The sequence below is a fragment of the Bactrocera latifrons genome, unplaced genomic scaffold (genome assembly GCF_001853355.1).
Source record: "Bactrocera latifrons isolate USDA-ARS-PBARC rearing strain unplaced genomic scaffold, ASM185335v1 scaffold_89, whole genome shotgun sequence".
Lineage (NCBI taxonomy): Eukaryota > Metazoa > Arthropoda > Insecta > Diptera > Tephritidae > Bactrocera > Bactrocera latifrons.
In genome coordinates, this window is record NW_017537589.1 from 552,577 (window position 1) to 573,732 (window position 21,156).

At 33.0% G+C, this 21,156-nt stretch overlaps 1 protein-coding gene across 1 annotated transcript in view; it reads right to left on the minus strand.

The window, feature by feature from the left end:
• The window catches only part of LOC108977423, a 32,479-nt gene extending 11,686 nt beyond the window's left edge, over window positions 1–20,793 (minus strand). The window contains exons 1-2 of the mRNA XM_018947102.1: window positions 20,594–20,793; window positions 18,155–18,487 (exon numbers count right to left, since the gene is read on the minus strand). Coding sequence (XP_018802647.1) covers window positions 18,155–18,445 — 291 coding nt within the window. The 5' untranslated portion in view covers window positions 18,446–18,487; window positions 20,594–20,793. The remainder of the gene's footprint in view (window positions 1–18,154; window positions 18,488–20,593) is intronic.
• Between the last annotated feature and the right edge of the window lie 363 nt (window positions 20,794–21,156).

Consider the following 21,156-nt stretch of genomic DNA (forward strand, 5'->3'; position numbering starts at 1 on the left):
TTAAAAAAAAAAAAAACACATTCATTTTCTGACCAGCAAGTGGCTATAACCTCTTTCTGATTCAAAGAAGTAATAATTTCATCTTTTGTGTTTCAGTTAAGTTATTTTGCTATCTTCTTTATTATCTAAATAATTTTTCGTTTATACAACAATTCACCAATTTTATTTTCGAACACTTAAAGAATAATTTTCGATACCCACAAGTACTCGCTATTCTCCAACACTAAAATGAATAGTTACATATGCAATGCATAAATATTTACTCCACGGCTTAACTGTGGTTTTTGTGGTCGCTTTTTTAACATTTGATATTTATAAATCAGTGTGTTTTTTTTTTTTTGCGTTTGCATTTTTTAATTATTCTCTGCTTTGCGTTCGCTTTGCGGCAGCACACTGCATTAGCAATAAATATAAATATTAAAATTTTCATTAATTAAGCGAGTTAATTTAAAATTTTCGTCTGTAAGAATAACGAATAATGCATGAAACTGTGAGGTCAATGGTTTTCAGCACTACTAAAGGTAATAATAGAGTAGCATAGATCCGTAGAGGTACATAAGTATATTTGAATGGGGTAATTATGGCAAAATAAATTGCAAATTTTCAATTGTAGCTTTAGCAGGTATTGTCTTACTGCTGGTTTTCAAGATAGTGGTATATTTTGTATTATTGTGCTCGTTAGGAACTGGTTGTAGTAGTTCAAAGGGTTATATCCACTTCCGAAATACGCGATTTTTGCAATTTTTTTTTTTTGAAGAAGTATTAATAAATAAATAACAAAATTTTCATTTGCAGAATTTAATTCAGTTTCAAATCGACCATTCATTGTGATTGTGACAAAAAAGCACCTGGAAATTGTTATTAAATTCACCGGATAAATGGCATTTCATAAAAATGTATTTGGCTATTATAGATTCGTAGGACTGTCCTTAATTACTAAGCTAAATAAGTGTGGGATCTGTTAACCAGTTTGTTTGCAGCAGTTACAGAAGTCGCTATTCCTCAGCAGTACGTTCTGATTGTTACAATGGACAAACTATCGGATAAAGAATTTGCCACAAATTTTGTATTTCTAACCAAATTTCGTGTGAGGAATCATTGCGAATGTTGGAAAAGGCAATTAGCTTTATCAGAAACACAAGTATACGAGTGGTATAAAACCTTCAAAGAGGTTAAGAGAACGTTTAAGATATGCTTATTCTGATCTATCTTCGAACTCTTTAAGTCATGAAGATATTAAAAATAGGAAGGACTTAAAAATCGTCAGCCGTCAGCGTCGTCAAGTGAGCGAGAATTCTCGCGAGTCCGTTCGAATGGTTTCGTCCAGAGAGAAGGACAGGCGGTCAATAAGGAGTTCAATTTGGACGTATTGAGTCGTTTGCTAGAGAGTATCTATTGAAAATGGTCGGTATTGTGGAAGACCAATTCGTGATTTTTACCAATTCATGATGTGACCGAATTTAAAGCCAAAAACGCAATTAATACCATCGATCAACCACGTTATTCACCAGACTTGGCTTAATGTGATTTTTTCTTTTTCCCCAAACTGAAAGTGATGCTCCATGAAACCCGTTTTCAGTCGAACGAAAAGATAAAACAAAATTCGCTGAAAAAGCTGAAGGCTTATAAAAAGTGTTTCGAGGACTGGAAAAATCGTTGGCATAAATGTATTACATCTGGGGAGGATTACTTTGAAGGCAGCAAAATAAATATTGATGTATAATTAAATATTTTGCGTTTTATTAATATTTTTTCGGTACACTACGAGTATCGGCAGTAGAATTGAAAACCCGAAATTGATTGCCGGGTACTTTTTCGTAAAAATGCATATCAAGTCGCTAACCCAACATGATAGCTATCTGAAAGTGACTGACAGCTGACAATATTTAAATGAGTTCTTAAGTTTTTAAATTTGTCATTATTTGACTTGGTAGATTTTCCGCCAATATTTTGTAGCAAATATAAATATAATAAAAATAGAAAAAAATTTGAGAAAATTTCATTAAATTTAAATTTCAAGTTTAAAAATGACAGCTGACTGCGCAAATTACAAAACTAAATCGAAATGACGTCAGCAATATATTTATTTATTTCTTAAAGTTCCTTTCAATGATTACAGAGTTCAAGGAAAAACACAACAAAACGAAAAAATATTTGTTCATTTTCCGATTACTTAAAATAGCTAAGCAAATACGAAGAATAGAATTGGCACTGTTTGTTTTCTCAGCTGATTGCATACTACACATTACAATGTAGTTGCGAAACGGATTTCGCTCAACAGCCGCTACGTAAAATTATTTGCGGATTTGAAACCAAAGCACCATAATTATTTTCTTACAGAGATGGACTAGTTGAAGAAACTGAAATGAAAACAAAGGTGCTTGCTTTGTTTATTTGGCTATACATTTTCGATGTACTACATTTTAACAGGAACAGACATTTCCATTTGTTCTGTTTGTATGTTTACTTGAGTAAAATATTTCAACATTTCAAACATGTGACACACAAAAAATGAAAATTTTTATTTTCAGTTAAGACATTCATTGATTTAAAGTGAAATTTTTTATTTTTTTAATTTTTTTATTTTTATTTTATTTTTTATTCAAGTTAAATTTACAATCTGTCTTAATGTTAATAGACAATAAGTAAATATGCTGTTAAGGTACAAACAAATTGCGAGTGTTACTTTATTAAAGTGAAAATAAACGCGTTTAATGGATTAGAAAGTACTCTTCAACTAACAGAAAAAAATGCATATTTTAGGATAAGATTAGTCTAAACTAATAGTATAGATAGATAGTGAAACCAAAACTAAATTCAAGACCCTAAGTCAAGTTATGGCGAAAAAAAAACTAAGCAATAGTATATTGTCCATGTCATTAAAAATATTTTTGTCAACCAAAGTTTCAAACAACAATTATCATTGCGATTTTTCTAGCCAAGAAAAACAATGAAGTGAGCAACCCATTCGGCCATATTCTTCCTTAGAAGATTTCGCGTCCAGGCCTAATAATAATTCTATAAAAATTCTTGAGTTTTTTATATATATATATGATTTTCTAGAGAATCTAGAAATCGAATTAACTTAGATACCTGGTGAAGCACTTTTTTCTCCCGGTTTCAATTCCTATCTTTTGCACGATACAATTAGAAAATATACTACGATTTAAATAAAATATTATATTGCCATATTTTTGCTATATGGATGGTCTCTAATTAAAATTCCAATATGTTTAAAATATTCTCCCAAAATTTTAAATTGATCCGAGTATAATTTTAATAGATAAATCCCTCGGAAGTTCCGCCCATCACGTTAGGTTAGTGTTGCGCGGTACATGCGTTTTTCTTATAACTTCATTTTTGAAGACGGTGGACACGATTTCACGAAAAGTTATGGACCGATTTAGTTTGAACACATCTTTAAAATAATGTTATCTAGTCATCGATTGCAGGATTCTTTTCATTATTTTTTAAGCCAATAAATGGTGAAAATTTGATCATAAAATGAGACTTTTTGTTCAAAGTCTGATAAGAAAAGTAAAATGGAAATTTTAATTTTATTTTCTGAGTTTAAACAGAAGATTTACTACTGTGTTCAAATAGAAAGGGGAAATTTTAATTTATACTTCGCGTTTTTTTTTCGAAAATCGGCTATTTTCTGTAAGTTGGTAGAATTTTTGGTGACATTTATGCTAAATTTCATGTCTAAGTATTCATTAATATTTCAGATAACATCATTTTGTGAGGCTCTAAAAGTTAATTCTTCGATTTTTACTATCTCTAAATTTATTGAACAATGAAGTGCGATAGTGCACCATCACATACTGTATTGTTTATTCGTGATAATTTCGACACATTTTCATCTAGCCGCAACCACCACATTCGCCTGTTTTACCTTCGTGTAACATCTGGCTATTCAGTAAATTCACTTGACTACTCAGAGCACCCAATTGAGAATATAAAAGCTGAGTCGAAGAAGACTCTGATGGCCATCACGACGAAGGAGTTTTCCAGTTCAGAGTGATGACATAGGTATATTGCAGCGGGAGGGGATTACTTTGAAGAAAAAATAAAAAATAAAAGGGGAAAAATTCTCCTTTCAATTCGATCACAGTTGTATATATGTAGTAACGGAATATTTTAGGTTTTTTTATACCAAAATTTCAGGAGACAACGTGCCTTTGATACGTCATATTATATTTGTAAAATATATGATTGTTTATATTTAAAAAAAAAAATCATAAAAGTGCCTTCTTTTGTACCTCTGAAGCCCACCTAACCCTAACATAACGATATTAAATGAAAGCCTTTAAAGAGCCATAACTCAGCATTAAATTAAGGTAGAAATTATAATTTGGGACAGGAAATGGACGCCCTCTTATAAGTTTAATTTAACTCTAAACTTTTGAAGACCTATCAAAAAACTCGCTACGGACAAATCCTATAGAGACTCTTACAGACAGTGTGAAAATAGGCGAAATCGACCCTCCATATAACGATACTCTTAATTTAACGCCCACATTACGAATACGGTACGTAATTTTATCCCGATATTCCTACATACAGTATGAAAATGGGCCAAATAAAAAACAACACCTACAAAATTTTAATTTCCATCTGTTCGCTTCATTTGCCGGATAAAACTTTTCTAACATAGTGCCCTCAAGCATGTAAGACTTCATATTACTCGCAAGAATTGTCGAAATCGGACCATAGATCTTCAAGAACTCAGCCACCAAAAATTTGGCCATATGGCTGACTTCTTGCTGCAAATATCAACCACTAATATGCATATGTTATTGAAATACTGGGGAAATATTTCTTTGATAATAATTTTGTTAAAAATGAGTTTCTGCCAATAATAAAATATGTATAAGTATTTTTCTTAGACCTGCATACCTTATGAAAACATTTTCGAACTTCCAGTTGGCTTTGTATTACTCCTGGTTTAATATTTAGTTTTACCAAGACCTATGTGTTAGTATTTCATCAGCTTCGATTATTGCAAATTGTAAAAGTGTAAAATGTACGGCTATATCTGAAGTTAGCTCTTTCTTACTTGTTTTTAATTAGATACTTGAAATATTAATAGATTTTTGACACAGAAGAAGCAAACTGTCTGGCAGTTTCTAAACCGAGTTTCTAAAATTTTACTAAAACTCGTTGAAAGCTTTAACAATAAAAGTTGTATTTACGATTTACATATATGGTTAAAATTGTACTAAATTTTTTGGACAATTTTTAAGTAATTTGACTTATAGTAATAATATTGTTATAACGGGTGATCCAAATAGAGGTACTTTTTTCAATAGTCTCTTTAGTTGGATCATGCGTTAATCGTGTCAAACTGACATGTTTTTGTGTGTTTCTCTAAAAGAGATGGGAATCTCGAAATAGCTTATCTCCTGAAAATTTGTGTAGATTTGAGAAATGGTTTCCAATGTGTACCATTAATAATCATAAAATATTGAGGAGTTTTTAATATATCGAAGCCATTGCCAAATAGTAAATATTTTAATGATGATTTGTTCTATACTTAATCGATTGCAAAACCTGAAGATCCAAAAACAATTTTTTTTTATTTGCTACTTGGAAAACTACTTGTTTCAAGAAAAATGCATTGCGAAAATTAAGTAATAAAAAAATATTTATGTTTACGAAAATAAGCGCCCACTTCTCGTCATGAAGCCCAATCAAGTAATTTTATTAGTTAACCGTGAGATAAAAGTGAAAATTCGGTTCCCCTTCGCACTGCGTTTGCTTCGGCCAGCATTCGGCATTGGTGAGTAATGGTGTATAAGAAAGTGTGTATAATTTAATTTGAAAACGACTGACGGCGTGGCGACTAGTGGGCAGGTGGCCTTCATACAACAGCTGCTGCCGCCGCACCACTCTCGGAGAGTCATAAATCAAATTGCTGCCTAACGTTTGATGCTTGAAATTTCGAATATATTTTTCAACGGCTTTTCTTTTTTTACTTTTCCACATTTTGAATAAATTAATTAAAAAAGAAGAAACACTGCGTAATATACTATAAATGATTTTTATGTTTGAGGTGAAAGATGCTTCTAGATTGAGCTGAAAATACATTTTGTGACGTGTGAGTTGATTTTGGAGGTATGTGCTGGGATAACGCGATTAATGAAAAGCGCAAAATTTTCCAGATTATATATGTTATTTGGATACTATACTTTCTCTTAAGATTTTAAGATTATACAATTTCAAAATCTAACACTCACTGCCTTAAAATGCAATCCCCAACAATTTAAGGTTGACACTGCTTTAACGTGATACTTTATTCTTAATGCACCCCACACAAGTTCTTGATATGATTTTCAGCAAGAAGTTGACATTCATCTTCACTTTCACACTGTGACGCACGCAGCGTGTTACTTTCCTTCCTCTTTACTTTACGCGCGCCACAACGTGCAACATTGCATTTGCATACATGTCACACCTGCAAATCTGTCTGTCAGCGCTGCTAAAGTGTTGTTATTGCTGACGCAAGGGTTAAAAAGCGGTAAGTAGAAGGTAAATGTGTACTAGCGTACGTTGACTTATATAAATATATTGTTTGACATAACTTATGTCAAGCACTCCAAGCACACTTAACTTGCCCGGATTGAATCAGCTTGCATCTTATTCGTATTATATTGAAGATATTAAAATCTACAGAAAATTAAATCAAAAATTTCTTGCACTTTTTAATCTTAAATTTCCGGAGTTATGAGCTGGTTCCGAAGCAAGCTCAGGGTTCTAGGCGATCTTAGAAATGAGCTCCATTTTTCGGCTTAACTGCTAATATTATTTTTTGATTGTCTATAAAAACCATTTTTCGGAGGCAAAAATCTACTGTTTTCGAAACACAGTTTTGATATCGCCTTCTCAGACAGTTTCTTTCATGTAGGAATCATTACGGTATATAACAATTCTCTTGACAAAACCGGACCAGATCATTCAAAAGGCTTATAGGCAATCCTTTTTGGATGCGTGCAGAAGGTCTTAATATTGAATGACATATTTGCACTAAGAGGCCGGAAACTTTGCGGCAATTTGGTCACGAAATTCGATTCGTACAAACTTAGTTGTATGGGTGGTCCATTATATAGACAAAGTTGTTCATTTGTATAATATAACAAGTACAGATTCGCTCCATTCTCGTAGACAAACAGCTTTGCGTATATGTACATAATACAAAATCTGTATATTTTGTTGTAATAATATTCATATATAAATATACAGTCTTTTTGGTTGTGATATTAGGGGCTGTTTCTTGCTAATTTTGGGTTGCTAAAATCGAAAATTTAACGATTTGAACTCAAACTCGTAATCTGGACACCTCAATTACCGCACACAATTTTTTTAAATTTTTTCTTCAGATTTGGCGAGTAGTGTAATAGTTAGTTGAGAGTATATAAGATCTTTTATAAAATTCGACTTTTATGTAATTGTTACGATTTGAGCGATAAATAATTCCCAGCTCGATATACAAAACCTATAACGAACCAAAAAATTTGACATACTACCGAAGAAAGATATTAACGTGATCAAACGAAGAAATCCTTTATATGTATGATATATAAATTCTATGAAACACATATCTTCAATGTTCCCGAAAAAGTTCTAGCAAGCCTTTGTTAAAATTATACAATATTTTCATGCTTTAGCGTTGGAAACAGAGAAACATTTTTTCGGATGAAATACAAAATTTTTGAATTCAAAAAGTTCGTTTAGGGTCTTAGATTTTCGACTGAACATTATTTTTATCTTTAATACTTGTTCTTACGTAGAGTTATAATAAATGTAGATAACTAAAATTTTCGAATATCAATTCTGCAGCTCAGACATGTGAATTTTCCAATCCACACAAAGTATTTAACGGGTGCCACACAACAATTAAAATACATACAAAGGAGACGTCGCACAACCCAAAGAAGGTGGGTTTGTTTTAAAAAAATATGAAAAAAAATAAGAAGCTTATGACAGCGCACCTTCAATTTATTGCTTCATACATTCGAAAAGGAACACAAAAAGTTTTGTGTATTTTTGCTGGAAATTATTTCATATTTAAGGATTTTAACATTCACAAAAAAAAAAAAAAAAAAAAAAAAAAAAAAAAAAAAAAAAAAAAAAAAAAAAAAAAAAAACAAAAAAAAAAGTGCACAGTTGCAACTGAAGGGTGCAAGATGGTATGAATAAAAAGCAGGTCGCAAAGTAAAATTGTCTCTACCAAGTGAAAGAGTGTTGCATGCTTAAAATAAATAAAGGGCAGGCAATGAATATACCCAAGCATTCTGATGACAGTGAAATGGAATGGAATGAATGGAGATGGATTTTGAACAGCAGACAGTGCGGAGTTTAACCTGAAATATGTATATGTCGGAAATTTATAAATCCCAGTAGTAAAAATATTCGAATACCTACATATCTACGGAGGAACTCAGCTTTATATGATGGATAATATTGGTAAATCACAGAGGATATATGGATTTGGGAGGATTTGAACAAATCGGGAAAAATGTCAAAAACAAAAAAAAAATTGTGAATTTTTGCATGCCTTTTAAAATAACATACTTTTTGTTACGAAATAGTTAAGTGGAAGTGTTATCATAGGGTTAAATAGTCCCTGGAAAAATGTCGGTGGTTTTTACATGAAAAATATTTCTACAGTGAGTAATGACATTCATTATTGTAATATAATGTAACTTATATTAGCATGAATAGCCCAACGGTGCATATTTGTTCCTTCTTTGAAATTCAAAAAAATTTAATTAAAAATTTTTCATTATTTATTATTAAATGCAAATTCATTTGCCGGAAATGGGAATAAGCAACAAAGCTATTATTGGAAAACTTCGGCAGCATATCAAAATCTTCCTTTACAATAGTGAAGCACATTTGGAAATTTCGAGAAAATATGGAGTTTCCGCAGATGTTGTAAGCAAAATAAGGCAAAAACTTTAAAATTTACCGTCAGCAAATAGACCTGTGTGCAGAAGAAAGCTAAGTGAAAATCAAGAGACAAAATAAGTGGAGTTCTATTGTACAAGAAATCTGTCAAACACTATTACGTCGAGAAAAATAAAAGCATTCATTAATACTAAAGGAGGCTATACAAAATATTAATATCACTTTCTAAAGAAATATTTGCTAAGTTACAAATAAAAGTTATTTATTTTAAATAAAGCTATTTATGGTTTTTTATACCACATCCTCATATGCATATGAATGCAACAATCTTTAAAAAATAAAAAAAAAAACAAATTTTCTAAAAAATCACTTCAGAAATTTACTTAATACATTGTATAAATAACTTAAGCGTGATCGGTTATGTGAGTCACTGTAATTTAGGATTCTTAGAACTTAGCATAATACAGTATAGTAGTTTTGCCCTAGCATGATTATTTAAGGATCTGTTATCGTGTCCCCAGCTACTATATACGCCTACTTTAGCTATTACTTCTGGTTATTCGTTTTGAGCCAATTGAATACATTAAACGAGAAGCGCTGTACTAATTGAAGGCTATTCCGGACTTTAAGAACTGTTTCGAGGATTCGAAAAAATGTTGGCAAAAGTATATTGGAACCATGTGGGATTACTTTGAGGTGGACGACAGAGATTTTGAAGAATAATTTAAGAATTTTAAAATATGAAGAAAGTCTTACTATTTTTTGACCATAGCACTATATAAGCATTCTTTGAAACCTCCTATATTATAAACAATCAATCGCTAAAGATTGTAATGAAAAAGGGACTTGCACAGAAGCAAACCTAGCGAAGGAAATGGTGATGTATATGTTATATGCTGAGGAAGATTACATATAACATATTAATAATATTGTTTGAATTGAACCTGCAAGAAAGCCGAAGTCACGGCCGGCCGTTTCAGTCCACAAAATCAAAAAACTGATACTTGAATAGAGACAAACATCATCTGGGCTTCAAGGTAATCTGCCTCCAACTGTTGCTATTATGTCTGTGTTGGCGGTGGAGTCTCCCAAACTAGTAATACCGAACGAAAAGTTAACTTGTTACCGGCAAACATTTTCATTCATTTGCTATTACAATTGCGCGGTAAAATGCGCCGGCTGTCAGTGTAGCAATTTCGGTGGTCGCAATGAGACACCGACTGCGGCCATGAACTCACACACGTATCCTTGTGTGTGTGTGTGTATTAGTTGGCCGTGGCATTACTTTTCCTCTTACACGCAAATTTGTTTGTTTGCATGTACGTATATGCTTATATATTATGTGAGTGTGTATATGTAAGTGCTGTGTCGCAGTGAAATGAAAACAAGCCAAATTGTAAGCGCTCACAAGGATATCGCAGAAGGATATTTTGTACGGCGACTAAATGAAAACGCTTTTATTATTATGAATGTAACCCATAATCCGCTTGTTGAGAGTGAAAAGTACTGGCACGTGAGTATGTACGCGTGTGTGGTGCGCCTGGCAGTTGGTGGCACTTCTCTCTGCTTCGAAATGTATTGCAAAAATACGGGTGCTGGGTATGTTTCACTTAAAATAGTGTACCCGACTGCCGGCAAGCAACATATGTTCGGCGAATATTACTCGCCAGCATCATGAACCTATGCCTCCACTGTGTGAAATAACAGTTCTTGACTTTACCCATAGCTTGCACCTTCTTCTCGCCTTTTGGATTACTTGTTTGTGGGTGGGAAGGTTTTCAGCGTGTAATGAAATGAATGCAAATGCGATTGAGTTGATTTAGTATCTGCAGACAAGCGGTTATTACACGCACGCCGCCATAAGCTTATAACCACACACACACGCACGCACCTGCACTCGCATGTACATGTGCTACAATTGACTATGCAGCCATTATACGCTGGAGACATGTACTCATAAAATGTCGTCTGGTGTCTTTACGCACGTAAGCACGCACACACAGCTACGTAACTGTTCTTCTACTTTGTATAGTATGTGTAACATATGCAGCGCCATTCATTGAAGAGTCCACTCCAACGCTGGCGTTATGATCATTTTCGGGCAAATGTAAAGAAGGCAAACTTTAAAAGAGACCCTGAAATATGTGTGTATATTTGTATGTGAGTTCGACGATGCGAATTAAGCTTACTTAAACTGAGACCATACTGAAACAAAAGCCATATTTTATGCCTACTTTCTCCAATATGAAGTACTGAATAAAACATGAAAGTCAAATTGCTATATATTAAATTAAGCATGCATAAGAAAAAAACAAAAGTCCAATTTCTGAGTAAGAAGCACATGAAACATTATTGCTAAGTTCTAATTCCTTTTTGCAAATGCAGAATTAGTCATAAATATACCGTGCCACCAAAGAAACAAAAACACGAATTCAAAAGATTCCTTGCAAGCATTGCTTTGGAGATTGGATCGAAGATTAATCCATGCTGAATTTTGAGAGGATATCGTTTTCCATTCAAGTACTTGAAACCGGTGGTACAGTTAACATGTTTATAATATTATATCTCCGGTGCTACCAATCACATCGTGTCGGAAAGTGAAATTTTAAGCTTCATTAAAAAAGCTTGAAAAAAATAAATTCGCCAAAGTTACATAAGAATTACAACTATTCTAAAATGCGTGAAAATAATGTAGACATTGCTATATTTAATGTTTTTTTTTTTGTAAAAGAGGGAAGAATGCCACGCAAGCCACCAATAAAGACTTTTTCGACTACCCATTATATTTACTCATCGCGTTTTATTCGAAGTCTTGAGTATGAAGCGAATCGTAGCTGAAATTCGAAATTGAGATAGAGCTATCTGAGAAAAACTGATCCATGAAAGGAAAGCTATATATCTGAAATTTTTTATGTACGTTTCTGTCCGAGGTCGAAGCAGTAACTATAAAAATGGAGCATATGTTATGGTTCTGAAGATGCATAAATTCATTTGGAAAACACTTATTAATTTAATTTGATATGCTCATTTCTAGCATTATCTGATAACGTTACAAAATTCGAATCGAAGTCGGAGTCGGAGAAATTTAAATGCCGTTGTGCCTCGTACTCATATTGGATTTATAATCAGAAGACCGTCGCAAATATAATATTTTACATGCTAAGATGAGTTTTATGGTGAAGCGAGTTTAAACTACTGATAAATGTTTTTTTATGAAAAAGCATACTCAAAGAAAGAAAACAAAATTTAAAATTTCAGAAAATCAGTGAAAGAAGATGTGATGAGTTTATTACATGAGAAGAAATTACTTGCCAACAAAATTGAATAGCAGAAATTTTGATGAATATTTCTCAGTATTCTCTTCTTGTATTAAGAATTTCTTGATTCAGGTAATATAGTTACCCCGTTTTTGAAAAAGAGACTTAAAATGATTACAGAAAATACTTTTTGTAGTATCGCCGCAATATTCGAAATTGCTTCAAAATATTTCAGAAAGTATCATATTACTTGTATATTCGGTGGTCCTAACGAAACTAGCGGCAAACTGTGATTTCATGAGTGAAATTTTTAAACAATTATGATGTGGATAATGTTGAATGAGTTTTAAATAAAAACACAAACTTTCATGTAATATTGATTTCAGATCATGCTAATTTTACACATTCCTAACTATCATGACTTTCTTGATATTTTGACTAACAATAGCTTTTCAAATAACCTCAAAATAGGCCAAAAATGAAACATATTTATAGAAATGAAAAAGTTGAATTTTCTACCTCTATCAGAATGAATAGCGATAGTTTTTCGCTAAAATTGCTATATTTGTATTCTTCTGTGTGGAAGCATTTTCTTTTGTGTCTAAAAATAAATTTCAAAGGAAATTTTTCAAGATTTTAGCTAATATTTATGATATATAGCGAGTGTTTATAAAATAACGGGAATTCTAAAATTTCGTGGATTTATATAATCCAGTTGTTAATTTTTGTTGTTGTTATGTTAATATGCAAAGTACGATAAAATTTTCAGCTGTTGATTGCTTACTTTTTCTGTGGCGACCGCTATGGTTAGACGTGTTTTTACGAGCTTGGCAATTTTGTTTTTAAAAGAAATGGATTGAATTATTTGTTTGTGAATTCTTGGCCAAAAGCAATGCTGTAACAAAGATTCTGCCCATACGTTCACCTGGAGCCATGCCATGCGTGATTTTTCCTATTTTTAAAAATTAAATGTTATTTATAATTTCGAATTATTATTTTTCCGAAAATAATGATCAATGTGCCAGATTTACTCAGGTTGGCTGGGTTCAATACTTTCTTCCCCCCCATAAACCTAATATAAAAATTTTTGAACTTCCAGTTGACTTCTTACCGTAAATAACGGTCAATATATGAGTTATCTTAATAAAATTGAGAGATCATGTTTTCCTCATAACGGTATGTTATTTGTGCCTAAAATAAATAAAATTGGGTGAAAACTGGCCTTAGACCCTATGTAACTAACAGACCTGATGTACCTGAATGTACTTTTATGAAATCTTGGGTCATACCCGAACTTAGCTCTTCGTTACTTGTTTTTCATTATATTACCTGAAAATCCTCTACCACAAAACCTTCTTAAAAATATTTTAGAGATCACAATAAGAAAGTGCATTATGTTTCACTGTTTGTTGCAACACCAAATTTTTTATAGAAACCTGTCCTTGGCAGTGGTGAATTTCAAGGCAACTACCTCCATGCTCAAAGTGGCGTCTTAACTCCAAATCGCAATTGTGTAAATATTTTGTGCCTAGTGGTCTGATTGTGATGCCGTCTGTGGCCGTTACCACAATCGCATTGGTGTTGCAACATTAGAAGTGACAGCAAAAATAAGCAACGAATGTTTGTATATGAAAAACTGTTGCTGAGCTGCATGCACTGCCATGTCATTAAGATATCAACAAGAGCACGTTCAACAACGGGCAACAACTATATTAAAACCCTATGCTCGACAAAGCCATTCAACACTTGGGTGTGTGTGTGTTGGCATGTGGCATTGTCATTGCATTCGTATGTCGCACACATCTGGCGCAGCCGAAAAATTACCATTTGCTTGTATGTGTGTATATATGCATGTGTTCTGCTTGTGTTTAGCATATCCTGACCGGATGTGTGTAATTTAATGTTGCCACTCTACTATTGTCGCTTATGTTGTGTCGACCACACTGTTAAGCATAAGCGGCCGCCCAACAGGCCACCGCTCCGCCACTCGCAGACTCTTTAATAATAACACCAACACAAGTAACCTTTACATTTTAGTAGACTCTGCTGGCTGAGTATTTTGTCTGTCTGTCGACACAGTTGTTGTCAACGCATTAGTTCCTATCTGTGGCACATTGTGCGTGCGGTTACAACAGCCATACATGTGTACACATTTAGCGCTTAAATAGTTGCACGTTCTTGCTCAGCAAAACACATTTAACTGTACACATACATATATACGAGTACGTGTAGCGGCTTGATATCTTTAGGCCTTTCGAAATTCCCTCAACTAGCAGACCAAGTGTTCGCCTATTATACCAGTACCAACGTGAAGTGTATGCAAAAGATATAGTGAACAAAAAGTCTCCAATATATGTGTGTGTTTTTGTGGTGGCAAAAACTGTAAACAACATGTGTACGCCTTTAAAAATTTATTATTGTTGTCATTCTAAAATTGATGTAATTGCGGTCGCCCTATAAAATGAATAACATTTTCATTTTCTTCCGGCTATTCGAAAGGTGCTCCTTGATCATACTCATATAGGCATATGCATGTTTGTATATCTATTTGATTTCATGGAAGCTCAAATTGTTTTAAATTATGCGCAAAGCTGATTTTATCAAGAAATGGCTGCCTCTGGAGTCATAGGCGCTTAATTTGTTGTGTTTGGTAAAGGTGTGTACTGGAATTGATAAAATTAGGCGTTGGCATTTTATCTTTATGTAAATCGCCCCAATGAAAGTACCAATTAGTTTTAGAAGATATGATCCTAATTAATCTAGCTAAGCCGAAGCACTTTCTTCTGACTATTTCGCTTGGGCTGATCTGTTAGCTTTTGAAGATGCTTTAAAACTACAAAAATTATTCAGCAGTAAAATACTATTATAATACTATAGAAAAGTGGTTTTAGATCTTCATTCAAATTAATGGATCAATTTGAAGTAAGCTGTAAGTAATATCTTTTCATTTCATCATTTGATGCCAGAAAACCAACTTTTTTGGAAAGTACGAAGATTACCTATTTAAAGAGGTACACCTAGTGTGATGGCATAAAAATAGTGAATTTTTTTTTAACAAAACTTGTGACTGAAGCAAAATTTGAATTATGCGAATAATAATAAAAATATCTCCCACAGTATCTCAAAAAAAAAAAAAAAAAAATTAAATTAAATTAAATAACAAGTCCTGCAACTTTTCAGTTTCAGTGTCGGCGAAATACTATGAAGTATTGGCAGACATTTATTTCACAAATGTAGCGAAAGAATTTGAAATTAAACGATGAAATCATTTACGGGTTACAATCAAATTTGAATGAATATTTGTATATGTAGCTCATACAGTGACCGTATATCATATACAATAGTAAACTCTCAGTTATTTTTGCTAAGATAAATTTAATATTCACCGATATTTATGGTGTAGCCAACTGGAAGATGGAATATCTAATATTATATAATTAACAGTAGTGTGAACAATTTATCTCGTTTTTGGGATTCTATATATTATATTATTAACAGAAAAAGATGCACTCTGAGTTTCATTATGGTACCCCATATAACATTATCAACTGTTCTGAAATTAATTCCTGGGTGCTAGTTTTCTCAAGATTTTATTCAGTTTATGAACGAAAATATATTTAAATTTTTTTAAGATAACTTATATATTGCATGTATTTGCCGATATATGTATGTGGTATAAGGTCGGCCAGTAGCTCAAAAATGTCTATATTAGGTATATGAGGCCTAAAAGAATTATTGATTTAGCACAGGATTCCCTCAGGTTTCCGAATTTTTACAATGTATCTCATATATTGACCGATACTTTCGATTGCTATAGGATTATACACAGTTAGAATTAAAAACAAATATTATCTAATCTTCTTAATGAACACATATTTAAGAATACACACAGAAAATTTCATAATTTCAACTTCAATGTTCTGGTGAATTTTTTCCAAGTTCGCAAATTTAAAAAGTCGTTTAAGAATCCTTGGAAGTGCATTCCAAACTTAAAACGACTTTTTCTCAAAATCGGTGATCAACATTACTTGAAAACGGCTGTTAAATTTTAACACAAGCTTTCTAAATATAATTTTTAGTAAATAAGAGAAGATTTTTTTTTTCACCGATATCTTTTTTTTTTACAATTTAAGGCCGAAATTGTGGTCAAAATGTTTTTTTTGAGGAACCGCCATTTTGTCAAAACATTTTATTTTGCTTATTCTTTCGATTTGCTTGACTAAACTTAACATTTCTTTAACGAAATATTTTTGGTTTTTTAATTTAAGAGGATCCAGTTCAAAGATATAGTGGCACCGCAAAATGTCTTTTTTGAGAGGAACCCCCGGAGATCAGAGGTAGTTGCCTTTCAAATAAATATTTTTACTAATACTAAATATTGAAATACAGTTAAAAGATACCATAATGCTTATAAGTGTACACATTTTTTGATTAATAAATTTAAAAAGTTTTCACAGAAAAAAATGTGGTAAATTTGCTTTACGCGGTCTTTTAACTGTATATAACCTCTTGCTACTTATGCTAATATGTCATTATATATTTATAGTAAAGTAGAACAAAGGGAAAGAAGTCGTCTTTCATAGTGTATTTAAAAAAATTGTATTGTATGTTCTTTATTTCTTTTCGGACAGAAAATAAAAGCTTTGCCAAACTAAAATAAAATCTTTCTTTGAGATTTTATTAAGGATTATGTCCTTTCTAATTATAAATCTGCTTTGTTTCACAGTTCAAGAAAACATACAAACGTTGTAATCAAAATGGTTTGCATTCGCCTTGCGCTTATGCCAGCGTGCCTTCCAATGTCTAAATTCTGCTCAAACTCCATTTTTTGTAAGTCTTTTAGCAATTTTCATATTTCAAAACAATCCCTCTTTAAGGTTTTGTATATTTATGAAAATAGGAAAAGGTCACTGGGTGCTATGACTGGAGAATATGGAGACTGGGTCAAGTTACAGTATTGGTTTTGAGCAAGAATTCACGAAGAAATTCCTTGATTCATTTCTTTTAACAAATGGAAGTCGTCTAACCTTACCTCGCCTAACCTTACCGAACGCTGCAGACAAAGTAAGTAATGAATACAGCTGCATTTTTTCGTACTTCAAAGGCTTGACTTTTTTGCTTGGAATACACGTCGTATGAGTAAATTTGTGTTTTCCAGTATTTCTTTTGAATATATTTAAGACTATATAGCTCTACTGTTATTTATTAACAACGTTGTAAAATATTAAAAAGATATTGACACATACAAATGCCGTGCTTTCACTGTAGAGAAGCACCTTCATTATTGTAAAAGGATTTCGGAAATGCATTGATTGAGCAACAACTTTCGCTTTTAAGAAATAATAATAAAAATTTTGTTCCGGTAGAACTATTTTTTTCTCAAATATGATAATAATAATATGATTATAAGCGTGAATTTTAGATTAATGTTAAAACGGAAAAGTAGCTTACGTCGAAAAGAAAAGTTTCTACATTTCAATAATATGATTTAAGTCAATTTTAGATAAGCTATTGTCTTTGAATTTCACTGAATACAGTATATATATGTCATATAATTTAATTTATGTGGTAAGTCAACTTAATATGTTTTTTTCTATGATTTCACATAATTAAATATTTTAATTGAATTTATAAAAGGAGAAAATTAGTGTGAAAATAATATTCGAATGGTTCGAATTTACCATGTCTAGAAAAATTTATTCATAAATCTAAAATTGTTTAAAAGTTGGGAAAAATTCGTCCCAGAAAAAATTTATGATCTTAATATAAATCTTTGCGTCAGATTTCTAGACAAAATTGTTGTAACATAGAACTTAGTTTTTGGAGAAATAAATGATTTTTTTTTATAAACTAGCTCCTCCAGCACCGTCTATTATTTCACAAAATTCTTAACACTTGGTCATGCGTGTAGTCTCTCCCGGGAATTGCACTTAAGAATAGGTACATATAACTTAGTAAATCAAATATAAGCAAACGTTTGGACTCACCTCTTCATCGCCGCGCAGTTGATTGTCCAATGTGGAAACATGTTCAAAGAAGGTCCAACTCAAATTCTCAGCGCTATTCGGCAATATATTCAAATTGCTTGTAATTTGTTGACCTTGCTGCTCTTGCTTGGCCAAATGATCGTGCACTTTCGTTTGCTTTTTCGGTACTCTCAGCGTACTATTACTAGAAGAATGCTGCAGGCTATGATTTGGCGGCTGCGGCAATGACGTCGAAGAGTCCAAATTAAAATCTAAAATATGTGCGGCAATGTCGACAGTATCATTCACCATGGCAAAGAAAGCCAAACACGATACCGAAAGATTGCTGACGCACTACAAACAAGAACAAGAGAAAACGAAAAATATATGGGCACTTTGATTTACGCTTAATTGTTGTAGTTGGTTTTCGTTTTTAATTTATAGCATTCTATCAATTAATTGTATTGTTTTATTTTAATTGTTATTTTTACTGGTGTGTGTGTGTAAATTTATATTTTATCTTTTTGTTGTAATTTTGGCATTTTCCGTTATATGCCGACACACACGTGTGGCACATTTAATGCAAACAATTTTATTGCCACATATTAAATGTACTCAACGATGCGTGCAACCATAAACACTGGTCATACACTGATGCCTGATGCGTCAGAAGTCAGCGCGTGACTGCAACTGCACTTGACTCAGCGTTGACTTGCGCTGAATTTTCCGCACAAATTATTAATTAATTAATTAAWTGATGAGTGAGTAAACAAACGCGCAACGAGAGTTGAATAAACAGGCGCACAAATGAAACAATACTCGTAAACCGTTAAATGGTCTACGTCTGGTCTGCCTTCGGACTGGGTGTAAATATGGGAGTACAAAAACAAAAAAAACAAAAAATAAATAAATAAATAAATAAAAATAAAAACAAGAAAAAGACTTAACTTCTACTGCAGTGGAGCTATAATACCCTTCACAAAAAATATTCAGATTTTGATCGATCAGTTTGCATGGTAGCTATATGCTGTAGTGGTCTGATCGGAACAATATGTTCGGAAATTATTCAGTTGCCTGCGGAAATATTTCGTATCGAATTTGGTAGAGTTATATTGTCAAACAAAAGAGTTTTTCAAAGAAGAACTTGATTTTGATCGGTCAGTTTGTATGACAGCTATGTACTATAGATATTCAGTCTGAAGAATTTCTTCGTATTACATTATTTTCTTAGATAATAATCCATGCCAAATTTCGTGAAGATATCTTGTCAAATGATAAAGTTTCCATTCAAACACTTGCTTCCGATCGTTCAGTTTGTATGGTAGCTATATGCTATAGTGATCTAATCTAAACCATTTCTCTGGAGATTGCACCACTGTTTTAGGTAATAATCGGTGCCGGAATATACCTGCTCAAATAAAAAAAGTTTTCCATATAGGGACTTGAATTTGATTGTTCAGTTTGTAAGGCAGCTATATGCTGTAATAATCCGATCTGAAAAAGTTTATTGCTGGTGACATTATTTTCTCAGATATTAACCCACGCCGAATTTCATGAAGATATCTTGTGAAATGATACATTTTTCCATACAATCCTTTGACTTCGATTGTTCAGTTTTTATGGCAACTATGTATATGTAACAATGGTCTAATATCGGCAATTCCAGAAAATGAGCAGATTCTTTTAAAGAAGTAGTGATGTGGAAAATTCAGATCGGTATCTGAAAAACTAAGTTCTAGTAACGTATGCGTAAATATAGACCAATAGGCAGCCGGACATGCCAAAATTGACTTAGTCCATTACGCTGATCATTTATATGTATATTCGTATATACTATATATGTATACGCAATTTAAGGGTCTCCGCCGTTTCCTATTGGGTATCATAAAAATCGTAGCAAAATTAGCACCCTGTTCAGGGTATAAAAATAGGGAATGTTAACCATTAAGGCAGATAGTTGGTAGAATCCCACAAATTATTGCTTTGCATCAAAAGCAACAAATATCGCGCGATTTTATAGCCTCTTGTCAATATGCTGCAAATGCAACGGTGCATGGCAAAAAATGTGTGATAAATGAGTGCGTGCAGCACAGCAGCTCGCTTCTGTTCAGCCAAATTATATGATTTTCCAATCAATTAAACGAGAAATGCCAACGAAACGCGAGTCGGCGGTCGCCGTCTGACTCCGGTTGTCCTGTGTTGGCAACACAAAAGCGAATGCGCTGACGGCAGCAATTGCAGTGATTTAATTGCGCGTGAAATGATGCTAAATTCCAGCATGTAAAACAGTGACAAGCATGCATTTGTGGCAATTGGAAAAAAAAAATTATTTTTTATTTTTTGAAAGTTAACACGCGTTGCACACGGCGTATACGCAACTTTATTAGTCAAGCTTATCGCGGTTGCAATTCACTCATACTATTAACTACTTTTGCATTATCTACAACACTTTGCACTCACCAATTTCACAAAAATTWCTTTTTACACACTAATAATAATAATCACCGCCCATCATACACGAAAATGTTAAAATTCCACTAAGCGTTTTCGTAAAATCAAAAGCCGTTTTGCTTTCACCGTTCAATTAAATATTTATATTGCACTTAGTGCTTTCACGATTTTCACGCGCCGTCGGGCACAATTTGCGAACTGTTCACGCGCACGCTTTGCCAAACACTGACTGGTCAACATCTTCGGCGGCAGTTTCATCACTTCGTGCGGCGCGGCGAATCGCTTTAGCGGAAAATTCGTTTGCCGGCAGCAGCTTTGCAGCCAAGCAATGCTGTGCAGCCACAAAATGTGCTTTGCAGTCGATTGAAAGCTTTCGCCTTTAAGTGCTCATTTTCAGTTTCGTGGTCTCTCCTGTGCGAGAGTAAATCTGAGCATTTGTCGAGCAATGTTTTGTTTTGCATTGCCGGTTTGTTTACATCGCACTTTGGTAGTGTTGTTATTGCTGTTATTAGGCAGTGTGGGCAACACGTGGTTTGCAGCACAATGTGCAGTGTGGCTTCCACAACTCGGGG